The sequence below is a fragment of the Labeo rohita genome, chromosome 4 (assembly GCF_022985175.1).
Source record: "Labeo rohita strain BAU-BD-2019 chromosome 4, IGBB_LRoh.1.0, whole genome shotgun sequence".
In the NCBI taxonomy this organism is placed as follows: Eukaryota; Metazoa; Chordata; class Actinopteri; order Cypriniformes; family Cyprinidae; genus Labeo; species Labeo rohita.
Genome location: NC_066872.1, coordinates 32257567 through 32270892, shown reverse-complemented (window position 1 = coordinate 32270892; position 13326 = coordinate 32257567). Strand labels below are relative to the sequence as shown.

The window sequence follows — 13326 nt, the reverse complement described above, 5'->3', positions numbered from 1 at the left end:
TTGGAGAGAGATGACTTACGAAAATTACGAGCGTATCGTCAGACTCCAGTTTGAATGCACATGAAACACAACAGGGGAAATTTTCCTCAAAGATAAGTATGCAGAAACACACAAAAACACACCCCCGCACTAACAAACCCACATACGCACACTAGCCTTACCCTCATTTGGTTGGACTGAAGATGCTGAAACTGGTCAAATTGACAAAAACAGGTACAGTTATGAATTATAACATGTAAAGTTAAAAGTAATAAGCATATACTGTAAACACTAATGTTCAAAGGTTTGGAGTTGGTAAGATGTTTTAAGGTTTTTTTTTTTTTTATTAAAACGTAAAAATAACAGTTTTTTTTAAATTACATGTATTTTATTTATTTATTCCTGTGATGGGAAAGCTGAATTTTCAGCAATCTTACTCCATTACTACAATCTTCAGCATTAAATGATCATTCAGAAATCATTCTAATATTCATATTAGAATTATTTGCTGCTCAAGAAACATTTCTTATTATCACTTCTCTAAAAACAGCTGTGCTGCTTAATATTTTTGGAAACGTGATACTTTTTCATCCTTGCTGAACAAAAGTACTAATTTCTTTAAAAAAAAATCCTACTCAGCCCATTTTTTAACAGCAGTGTACATGGGAAAATATGTATGTGCTAATAAACTGCAAACACAACATAATATATAACTACTATTACACTATTCTAAAGCAATAAGCCCCCCAAAAAACATGGTTTACAGTGAATTTATAACAGCTTAGGGGCGTTATTAGGCACAACGCGAAGTGGATTGACTAAAAACCCCTTAGCTGTTATAAATTTAATGTAAACCATGGCTTCACAGGGCTTATTGCTTTTATAAAATGGTTATTCCATATATGTAGTAAGGTTTCACAAAATAAAACAGGACAAAAGTATAACGATGTTAAAAAAAAACATTATTCTTCCACCAAACAATGTAGTTCCTCAGAAACGGTTGTGACTGTAACAAAGTGGTTGCTGAGCAACACACAGATGTAAACAAAGGTGTATGTTTGTAGAGTAATTTACAACAGCTTAGAACGGAGCTCAACCAATTAGAATCAAGGACAGGAAGTATCCGTTTTATAATAAAGCAATAAGCCCCGAAACAACGCACCTTAGCTGTTATAAATTCACTGTAAACCACGGCTTAACGGGGCTTATTGCTTTTATAAAACGGTTATTCCATATACATTGTAAGTATTCTTCCGCCAAACAATGTAGTTCCTCAGAAACAGTTGTGGTTGCCAAGAAACACACAAAAGTAAACAAAGGTGTATGTTTATAGAGTAATTTACAACAGCTTTGAACGCGTCTCAGCCAATCAGAATCAAGGAATGGAACTATCCATTTTATAATTTGGAATATATAATTCTGATTAGTTATGACATTGCGAAGTCAAATACCTTGATATAATGACTAAACTGTATAATTTACTCTTTTCCCTGGTGAACAATTTCCTATATGGCTATGCTAAGTTCATTTGTCTTGTAGTGTTTTTCCATAAGATTTTTTTTTTTTTTTTTTTTTTAACTTTCCATGTCAGAAATATAGTTTGGATATATATATTTATAGATTAAGTGAGACAGTCAGCCGGTCATAATCCCGAAATAAGAAACCTGATTACCCCGTCTGTGTTTATTTTTTCAATAACGACAGGCTGCTTGTACATCATGTCTTACTTAACTAATTTGGAAACACATGTTATATATTTAACAATGGCATAAAGTTGTCAGACCAACAGACTGTCAACAATATCCAAACACAAATAAATAAATGTATCCCACTACATTTCTCTAAATTCTAATACAGAACAGAAGTTTGAGAGTTTCATCTTTGGATGGCACAATGGGCATGGCTTTGTCAAGATGCTGTGGAGTCCCAGATCACATGGATTGTGAATACACACACATACACACACACACGTACAGTGGTGTCTTTGTAAGTGAGGGCTGTGTGAGTATGATCTCTATGGATCTCCATTGTGGCGCCCATGGGAGCAGATGTCACTGGCATTCTTTCAATTGTGTCTCTCTCTCTCTCTCTGTTCAGAGTGCAAAGTGAACACCAGATGGAGAGACCGCGTTTTGTGCTCCAACTCTAACTGCTCATCACAATGAACACTTACATGTGATCTGCAAGGCTGATTTTCTTCCTCTTTTTCCTTCTCTCTTTTCTCCTCATCACAAAGAAAACAAAAGACTTTTTACTTCTAACAGCCTTCTCTCTTCCACTGTACAAGTTCACTGTCTCCGAGGTTGGTGTTAGCAGGGGAGTCCCTGAGCTGTGTCTACAGTCAGGCGAGTGTATTATTTCATTAAGTGCTTTTCAGCCCACAGGGGGGATTTGGGGACAAATCTTCAGGTTTGGTGTGACAAGGTCACAACCTCTGGTAACCTCTGCCTGTCACAACACACAACCCCATTCTCCTGCCTTTCAATCAACACACACTAGGGATGGACACGGTCACCAGAGTACTCAGAAAACAGGGCATATGTACACCAAGTACTCAAGTAGTAGTATCTGTCAAAAACCCGAGTCATCAGATGATTTATCTGTTGAGTGATCATGTACTCATGTACAAGTGTCAGTATTCGTGTACTAGTTGGATGATATCTGGCATGAACTTGACTAGACAGATGATTTATCTGCTGAGTGATCAAGTAATCAAATGATTTACTTGTCAAGTGGTTGGATTATTTGTCTGTTGAGTATTTGTTTGACTGTAGTTGTTTATCGGTCAACTTCGAGTACTAAGTTCTGGAGATTTAACTGTTAAGTTCTCAAATAGAGAGACAGATTCATATCTGTCGAGCTAGGAAATAGTCAAATTACTTACCTGCCAAGAAGTCTAATGACTTATCTATCAAGTTCTGAATTAGTTGGAAGATTTACCTTTCTAGTATGTGAATAGTTGGATAATTTGTATGTCAAGTAGTCTAATTATTTACCTGTCAAGTTCTTGAACAGTCAATTGATTTACCTGTCATATAGTTGAATGATATATTTGTCAAGTACTTGACTAGTTGGATGATATCAGTCAGATTAGTTATTTGCTGAGTGACTGAGTAATCAAATGATTTACTTGTCAAGTGATCGGATCATTAGTCTTTTGTGTATTTGGATGATTGTATTTGTTGAGTTTACAAGTATTCATGATTTATCTGTCAAGTTCGCAAGTTGTTTTAAATGTGTTCTCAAATAGATAGATAGATTTATATGTGTTGAGCTTGGAAATAGTCATATGATTTACCTGTCAAAAAGTCGAATGATTTACCTTTCCAGTATGTGAATAGTTGGATAATTTATATCTGTTCAGTAGTCTAATTATTTACCTGTCAAGTTCTTGAACTGTCAAAGGACCTACCTGTCAAATAGTCAAATGATATATTTGTCAAGTACTTGACTACACTGTAAAAAAAAAAAAAAAAACACAATTTGTTGAGTCAGCTTAAAACAATTTGTTACCCTGCTGCCTTAAAATTTTAAGTTCAGTCAACTAAAATAAGTTTAGTCAACTTGAAATGTTAAGTTGTACTAAGTAACAACTTAGATATTTGTGTTTGCTAAACTTAACAAATGGGTAAGTAACCCAAATATCTAAGTTGTCACTTAGTATAATTTAACATTTCAAATTGAATAAACCGAGTTTAATTTTAAGTTGACTCAACAAATTGTTTTTTACAGTATAGTTGGATGATATCTGGCATGTACTTGACTAGTCGATGATTTATTTCCTAAGTAATTAAGTAGTCAAATGATTTACTTGTCAAGTGGTCAGATTAATTGTCTGTTGAGTATTTGGATGAGTGTATTTGTTGACTTTACAAGTACTCAAATGATTTATCTGTCAAATAGTCAGTTGATTATTTACCTTTACAGTATGTGAATAGTTGAGTAATTTATATCTGTCAAATAGTCTAATTATTGACCTGTAGAGTTCTTGAACCATCAAATGATTTACCTGTCATATAGTTGGATGATATGTCAAGTACTCAACTAGTTGGATAATATCTGACATGCACTTGACTAGTCGGATGAATTATCTGCTGAGTGATCAAGTAATCAAATGATTTACTTGTCAAGTGGTCTGATTTTCTGTCTGCTGAGTATTTGAATGATTGTATTTGTAGAGTTTACAAGTACTCACATGATTTTTCTGTCAAGTAGTCAGTTAATTTGTCTGTCAAGTTCGCAAGTACTCGGATGATTGAACAGTTGAGTTCTCAATTAGACAGACTGATACCTGTTGAGGTAGGAAATAGTCAAATGATTTATCTGCCAATAAGTTCAGTAATTTATTTGTTGAGTTCTCGATTAATCTGAGGATTAATATATATCTGTCGAGTAGTTCTTCAACAGTCAAATGATTGCCATGTCAAACAGTTGGATGATATATTTGTCAAGTACTTGACTAGTTGGATGATTAATCTTGTATCTGTCAGGTAGACAAAAGCAACCACAATGTCAATTCCTAATACTCACACTTCAAAGACTTTTTCAAAGACTTTAAAAGTCACGCTGTCTGAAAGATCACGGGGACGTCAAGAAGCGAGAAAACCGAGGAGTGAAGAGATGAGGGGATGAAGATTTGGAGGAGAAGGAGTAGAGGTGGCAGGGGGGCCCGAAACAGGAGGGCGGCAGAGAAGGTTAGACAGAATTGGGCATTGTTAAAGCGAGAGCACCACGTTCTGTTGATCCGAACTGATCCAACGAAACAAAACCGCATTGTTCCTCGCAGATGGAAGCGAGTGTCGTCAAGGTAACCAGATTAATCTCCCCTTTCTGTGCTTCCTCCGGTGGAGAGTGCTAATCGGCGGGCTTCTTTCACGCTAAAGCTAGCCTCAAAGCCCGGCCTCTAACTAGCCCTCTAATTAGCCGCAATTACAATGAAGACAACATGATGAGATAATACAAATTTGCAAAATAATGACATACCACGACAAAATATTCCTCCTACTAAGCAGCGGGTTTGTTCTCTCTCCCTCTCTCCCTTTCTCCTCGGAGCCACAATGAGCCGGGGCCCTCCTAAAGCCGCCCGGCAGGATGGTGCTGCATTATCAGACACAGAGACTCATTGTCAGCCTGCTGTTTTCTTCAATCACCAGTCCATTGTCTGGCGTCTTAAATAAAAACGACTCGAATACAAGCACACATAATGATCCCCTTCTCACCAGCATACAGAGCAGCGCGGACAGCACTACACATCAAACGCTCACTCGCGCACACACACACACGCTGGCCCTGATGGACTCGGGCCCCGAACACACAGCAAAGGTGTTTCACAACACAATTAGTGCGAGAGAAAGCAGGATAGAGCTTGTGGGGGAGAAAAAAGGAGGAGGAAATGATTGAGAGAACAAAAGGAAATGAACAAACGAAAGAGAGAGAGTGAAATGAAGGAGAAGTGAACAGAACTGTGGGTACACAAAAGAATGACAGGAGTAGCAGACCAGAAAAAAGGAAGGAAGGAAGGAAGGAAAAAGTCCATAGGAGCGAAATGAGCGATGGAACAGCCTGTTTGTTTTCCTCTGGTTAGATCGAATTAAACAGCCCTCAGTCAGCTAGACAACATGCACTTATGACATAAAATGAAAAGGATACAGAGCGAATGACTGAGAAAGGGTGTAAAAACAGAAGCAGATATAGGTAGAAATGAAAGGATGAAATCTTTCGACCCTCCAAATATGACAAACCCCTTGCGAGGAGCTTCATAAATACAAATCCAACAACAGCAGGCAGGAAAAATATAACAATTAGATGTGTTAAATTGCATTTAATTAAATTAACACGTTAACTTTGACAGCCCTACATTTATGTATTCAAGTGTCACTTTGCAAACTACGTACAGATGGGGTCTGACCTATATTGAGACTTGCTTACACACCGCACGCTTTCTATAGAAAAAAAACATGACTTTAACAACCACCCTGATGATAATATGATGCCTTAAGTTATTTAAAAGTCCATATCAGCCCACATTGTTAACCTCAGCAGACCTGTTAAACGATTTCGCACGATGTCACACCGCATCTCTCTCTCCAGCCCATGAGGACGGCTGTCAGCGATTGGACGAGAGATATTCAATCTCCAATCACGTTACGCCCGATTCCTACAACAGATTTGCCCCGATCAGAGTTCAGCGTGTATGTGACACGGTGCGCTACAGAGACGAGAGCAGCCAAAGCAAAGACTTTACCCTTAGAAGCAGTTATGAAAAAGCATCAAAAAGACCCTCATCAGAGACAGACAGCCTCACGGCGCTGTTTGAAGTCTATTCCTCGTCATTAACCCAACCTGCATTCATTAACACAAACACAGTGGCTGTACTCAAAAGACGCCGCTCCCCTGATTCCTTTTTCCCCTGTTGTTTTTCCTGCTACACCTTATTAGGGATCGCACTCCTCAAACCAAATAATTATTTCAGATTCATTAGAAGAAAAAGATGAATAATGACACTGGGAACACTGGAGATTTGCTCTTCTGCTTAAACGGAGATATTTTCCCTTTGCTGTTGTGTAAACACAAGTTCAGCACATAATGAGCAGCAACAAATCAAAACAGAGACACCTGAACTTGAGTCCAGACCGGATATTAATTTCAGCATTTCGGCGAGTTGATGGATGTTTTTATTCTTGTTTATAAAAGTGATATTGTATTCATTTGTTATAAAACAGAAAAGTTAACTTTTAAAGACATTTAATTTTTTTAAGCAGACTGATATTATGCCGTACTGCCACAAATCTGTAATTTTCAAATGATTAATGCAATAGAATATGGAAACATCTTTTTCTTTTCTTTAGATACATTAATACAGGGTGTGTTTGTGTGTGTAACAGCCAGTTTGTGTAAGGAGACATACCTAAAAAATCTTGGCGACAAACAAGCTCTTAATAACTACCACTAATATACACAAGGAAAAAAACACACTATACAGTTCACTGAATACACATTGACCACTGGTGACAATAGTGGGGCATCTTGTCACACTTTATGAGGTAAGTTGACACAATAAAACCTACCCTAAATAGCCCAGAGTGAGATTTTCTTAAGTGAGCTTAATTTAAATGTAAAAATGAATGAAAAATGTTAAATATAATGTTTAAAAATATAAAAACATATTTTTGGCCAACACATATTGAAATGAAAAACAAAACAAAACAAAAAATAAAATAAAATAAAATAAAGTCACAGCAGACATGGGACATCTTCTTTGTTTACCCAAAAGCTATTTTCAAAAATCTAAAACTAAACAAAAACAAGGAAATAAATACAAATAAAAAAATAAAAAAATAAATTAAATTAAATTAAAAATTAAATAAAAAAATAAATAAAAATATAAAAACATTGTTTGCCCAACAAATATTGTAACAACTACAAAATAAAATAAAATAAAATAAATCACAGAAAACATGCAACAGCTATTTAAAAAAAAAAATCAGACAGCTATTTAAAAAAAATCTAAAATTAAACAAACAAAAAAAAATCTGTTCTTTGAGATGTTCAAAATCATAAATAATATATTGAAACATAAATATAATCAGACAACAGAAAATAAATATTGCAACAAAATAAAATAAAATAATACATGTACAACTTCTTTGTTTATCCGACAGCTATTTAAAAAAAAAAATCACAACAAAAATGTAACAAATTCAAAGATATAAAATTATAAAAAAAAAAAAAAAAAAAAAAAACATTGGTTGGCCAACAAATATTGAAATATTGTATAAAAAAATTATAATAAAATAAAATAACAGCAAATGTGACAACTTTTGTTTACCCGACAGCTAATTAAAAAAGTCTAAAATTAAACAAAAACAAACAAACAAGCAAGCAAAAAAATATTTATTTCTTTGAGATATTCAAAATCACAACAAAATCATGACAAGTTGTTTGTTTACCCAACAACTTAAAAAAATAAAAATAAATCTGGTGTGGTGTGAACCTGTGTAACGAAAATGAGGGTGGAAATGCTAGAGAAAATACATGTATAATTGGACTTTTACTTTGAACTTAGATATAATCCTTCTGACAATTTCCCCATGTGGCAACAAGTCCCAGTTTCCCATGTAGGGTGCAGAAATTAGGTTGTATTATTTTTTTATAGTAAAAATCCCCAAAGTAAGTAAAAGATGTGGTTCTTACCTGTCTTCAACTTCACCTGTCTTCATTCCTCCTGTAGAGAGTGTGAATGTGTGGCCGGATCGCTCTGAACAGTCTGCAACCCACAATCATTACAGAATTCAGGTTAGGTTTTTTTGAATGCCTTCTTTGGATTTTACTCTGTAAAATTTGATCAGGAACCTTAGGAACTGTGTGATACAAGAAGAACTGGACTGCAATTACTAGAGATTTCAAATACACAGTCAAAAAACAAAACAAAACAAAAACATATTCCACTAAATAAATAATAACAATGGTAAAAAGAAAACTGAAGTATTTGTCCCTAATAGTTAATAGAGTTTGAATCACATTTGGCATCAGTCATGTCAGGTGTTAATGTCTTCAAGACTCTCTGTCATCATACATCTCCATTTTTGTCAATTTTTCACCATGATGTTTTTGAACAGCAGCATGCAAGTCATTTCACAGGTGTTCATCTTGGTTTGAGATTTGACGGGGCTACTCCAAGACATTAACCTTTCTGGTTTCAGGCCACTCCACTCTGACTACTGCAGTATGTTACAGGTCATTGTCTTGTTGGAATCCGAATTATCTTCCAGGGCCCAGAGCCCGTCTGGGTTTCAGCACGTTTTCCTCCAGGGTTTATCTGGACTTAGCTTCATCCATTTTCCCCCTGCATCTTTATGAGTTTTCCAGTTCCTGCCCCAGAGAAGGATCCCTGAAGTATCCACCATGCTTCACTGCAGGGATGCTGCGTACTGCCGTAGGCCTTAAAGTTAAGGTATTATCAGGCCATAGAAAAGATCTGGAAAATGGAGCCGTTTCATTCCTATGGGCAAACTTCAGCCTAGATGTGATATGAGTTCTTTCAACAAAGGATGTGTGTTTGCCACCCTTCTGTCAGAGAGACTGATGAATTCAACTTGCTATTGTTATCTAATGCATTTTCTGTATTCTCTCTCTCTCTCTCTCTCTCTCTCACTCACTCTCTCTCTCTCTCTCTCTTTCTCTCTGAACCTATCAGAATCAGTTATTCCAGAAAAATGACTGGTTTTACATTTAAAAAAATATATATTTTTAATTTTTTATGTAATATTTGATTTTATAAATCCTAATAAAATACAATAGAATTACTTTAGAATACATATTACTTTCTACTTATACTTTTAGGATATATTACTTTCAATTATAAAAAAAAAATATGGCAATTAATGATAACATTGATAGATAGAAAGATAGATAGATAGATATGGATATAGTATTATATTCTATAGTAATTCTAATATATGTTATTTATACTAGATTTATATAGGATTTATAAATATATACACTACCAGTCAAAAGTTTTTGAACAGTAAGATTTTATGTTTTTTAAAGAAGTCTCTTCTGCTCACCAAGCCTGCATTTGTTTGATCGAAAGTACAACAAAAACAGTACATTTTTTGAAATATTTTTGCCATTTAAAATAACTGGTTTCTGTTTGAATATATTTTAAAATTCCATTTATTCAAAGCTGATTTTTTAGAATCATAACTCCAGTCACAGGATCCTTCAGAAATCATGCTAATATTGTGATTTTCTGCTCAAAAAACATGTATTATTATTATTATTATTATGATTATTAATATATAGAAAACAGCTGAGTAGATTTTTTTTCAAGTTTTTTCAAGTCTGTGATGAATATAAAGTTCAGAAGAACAGCATTTATCTGAAAGAGAAATCTTTTGTAACATTATAAATGTCTTTATCATCACTTTTGATCAATTTAAAGCATCCTTGCTAGATAAAAGTATTAATTTCTAACATTTCTTTCCAAAATAAATAAATAAATAAATAAAAATAAAAAATGACACCGACTCCAAGCTTTTGAATGGTATAGTGTATAATGTTACAAAAGCTTTTTATTTCAGCTAAATGCTGATCTTTGGATCTTTCTATTCAACAAAGAATCCTGAAAAAATGTATTCAACCGTTTTAAACACTGATGATAATAATAATGTTTCTTGAACAGCAAATCAGCATATTAGAATGATTTCTGAAGAAACATGTGACACTGAAGACTGGAGTACGAATGCTGAAAACTCAGCTTTGAAATCACAAGAATAAATCCCATTTTACAATATATTAAAATACAAAACAGTTATTTTAAATAGTAAAAATACCTCAAAATTTTACTGTTTTTGCTGTATTTTGGATCAAATAAATGCAGGCTTGGTGAGCAGACTTCTTTAAAAATCTTACTGTTCAAATACTTTTGACTGGTAGTGTATAAATATATATAATATAATTATGTGTGTGTTTGTGGGGGGTTTACCTTTATTAGGTGGTATGTTTATGTATGTATGTACAGTAGGCGTGTAAGTGTTTAAAAGGGAACGAGAGATACGGAGAGAGAAGAGAAACGGGGGATGTGGGTTAATATGTGTGACTTGGTGACTGAGGATCATTACGAGATGAAAGGAATGATGTGCAGGGCCCATAATGAGACTGCAGTGTGATTAATACTGACACTGTGAGCTGTCTCTAATTACTCTAATTCAATCAGCCCTGTTCTACACACACTCTCACACACAGATAACACACTTACATAAGTGCACATCTACAATACCCTCCCGCTCTCACAAATACAGATGTACGCTCTCAGACAGAGGCTGCCGCAACTTGTTCTTTTAAATGCGAGCTGAAGCGTCTGACCTCGACAGGCTGCACACGGACGCAGTCAACCGTTTCAAAGGCCTCCGAACGGTTAGTGAAAGAGAACATAACTAGAAAATATAAACCGGTCGTGATCGCAAACCTCCCTGGAGTCAGTCTCACGTATAGGAAGTTAAACGACAAGCAGGGGTCCGTATATATGAGTGTGTGTGTGCGATAGCATTGGGGAACCCCAGCGTTGTGTGTGTGAGCGTCTTGACTCGCTGGTGAAAAATCACTGCGTTGCTCTGAAGAGAAATCTCCCTCCTGTCGTAATTAGCTGCGCTGCTTGACTGACGACCTCGTTAACGAGTGGCATCATGCGATTCAATTTCTCTGTTTTTTTGTGCAGGAATCTGAAAGGATGTTGCTGCTAATTATCATAATTAAGACAGCTGATTTGTTCGCTTGTACATGGGGAAGGATGGCTTTAATTAACCGAACGGTTCTGGAATAGATTTGGACTCGACACTCGAGCCTGACACTGTTTACTCTGCGCTGTTTACACGGCGAACGAGTCCGATAAAGTGCTTTAAGTGTTTTTCTGCTCTCTCTCCCCTGCTGATATGCAAACATACAGCCATACGAGTTAAAGGATATTTGTTAAGAAACATACAAACATAAATTCCCTGTCATTTTGTGTGCAACGGGCCCTCGATTGAGCTGATAGACACATAAAAATGCAACTTTGCCATCTTTAAAACAAGCAGGAAAACATCCTGTTTCTTAAAGGGACAGTGCACTCAAAAAAACAAGATAAAAAAGTTAATATTTAATCACCCTCATGATGTGACACCATCTCTGACATCAAGGAGATTTTGCTGTTAGATCAGATTAGATTAGACTTCACTCTCTAATGTAACTAAATGCAAGAGGGCAAATTTGAATATGCACAATCGCAAATGAGATTTGAGAGCTATGATGGACATTTCCAGTGCATAGTAACTCAAATTTCAGTCTGTCCCTTATATAAAGTGATGATTTCGCTTCAGAAATCTTGTAATGAAGCCACATAGCCGCGGGGCTACTTTAACACTGTTGCCGTGGGTTGTTTTTCATGTCCGTGGGTTGAAGCTACCCCAATAACGTAATATTTATCCTCTTGAATGCTAATTTTACCAGGGGAACCTCGTCAAAAAAATGTATTTTACCCCCCGGATTGTGATTTTTAAGGGGGGGCCACCTTCAAAACGGCTACTTTTGGGCTAGTTTTGAATAGCAATTGGGCGGGTTTTGTTGTGAAAACCTGGCAACCCTGAATAGGGATTTCCTTTATGGTGTTACTTTGTGGTTTTTTGAGCCTGACAGCCCTTATTGAAAATATGCTTAACTGTTGCTAAAAAAAAAAAAAAGGAACATCTTGGCTACAAACAAACTCTTGAATGTTTCCACTGTTGTAGCCAAGGAAAAAAAAACATACTGTATAGTTCACTGACTACATATTGACCACTGGTGACAATAGTGGGGCATCTTGTCACAATTTATGACACAATGAAACCTACCAATTAATAGCCCAGAGTAGATTTTTAGCTTAATTTGAACGTACAAATTAATGATAAATGTTAAAAATAATGTGTAACAATAGCCAGCAAATACTGTAACAACTAAAACTGAAATAAAATAAAATAGAGCAAACATGTGACAACTTTGATTACCCAACAGCTATTAAAAAAGATGCTTTGTACTTTTTGAGCCTGACTACTCTTTTTATATTTAATGGAAGGAAAATGTCATACAGGTTTGGAACAACATGAGGCTGAGGAAATGGTTAGTAATTTTCTTATATAAGTTTTATTAAAAGTTTTAGTAATTTTGTTATGTGTTTTTTTCTTCTCTTCTGTTCTGTTTTTTTTTTTTTTTTTTTGTCAAAAGTCTGGGATCAGTAAGGTATTTAATGATTTTTAAAGACGTTTCTTGTGCACATCAAGGCTATATCTATTTGATCAAAAATGCAGGAAAAAAAAATAATTTTGTACAATACTTTTAACAATATTATTGCAATTTAACAGTTTTTTATTTTAATATACTTTAAAATATAATTTACTCCTTTGAAGCAAAGCTGAATTATCATCATTACTCCAGTCTTCAGTATCAAATGATCCTTCAGAAATCATTCTAATATGCTGATTTATTATCATTGTTGAAAACAGCTTAATATTTTTTGGGGATCTGTAATACTTTTTCCAGGATTCTTTGATAAATAAAAAGTAAAACAAAAAAAAAAGTGTTTATTCAAAATAGAAATGTTGCATTACAACATACTGTACAATGCTATTCACAGGTTTGAGGTCAGTAAATGTTTTCCTTTTTTTTTTCAGAAATTAATACTTTTATTCAGCAAGGATGTGTTAAATAAATAAAAATTGATAAAAAACACTTATATTGATTGAAAAGATTCTATTTTGAATAAAAGCTGTTCTTTTTAACTTTTTATTCATCAAAGATTCAAAGTTTCACAAGTTCCAAAAAAATATTAAGCAG

The 13326-nt window shown here is 34.8% G+C and overlaps 1 protein-coding gene across 4 annotated transcripts in view; it reads right to left on the bottom strand.

Moving 5' to 3' along the window:
• Positions 1-13326, bottom strand: part of sox5 (SRY-box transcription factor 5) — a 235301-nt gene that overhangs the window by 98398 nt on the left and 123577 nt on the right. For all 4 annotated transcript variants that reach the window (XM_051107068.1, XM_051107071.1, XM_051107069.1 and 1 more), the window contains one exon: positions 8173-8245. In XM_051107068.1, coding sequence (XP_050963025.1) covers positions 8173-8198 — 26 coding nt within the window. In that variant the 5' untranslated portion in view covers positions 8199-8245. The remainder of the gene's footprint in view (positions 1-8172; positions 8246-13326) is intronic.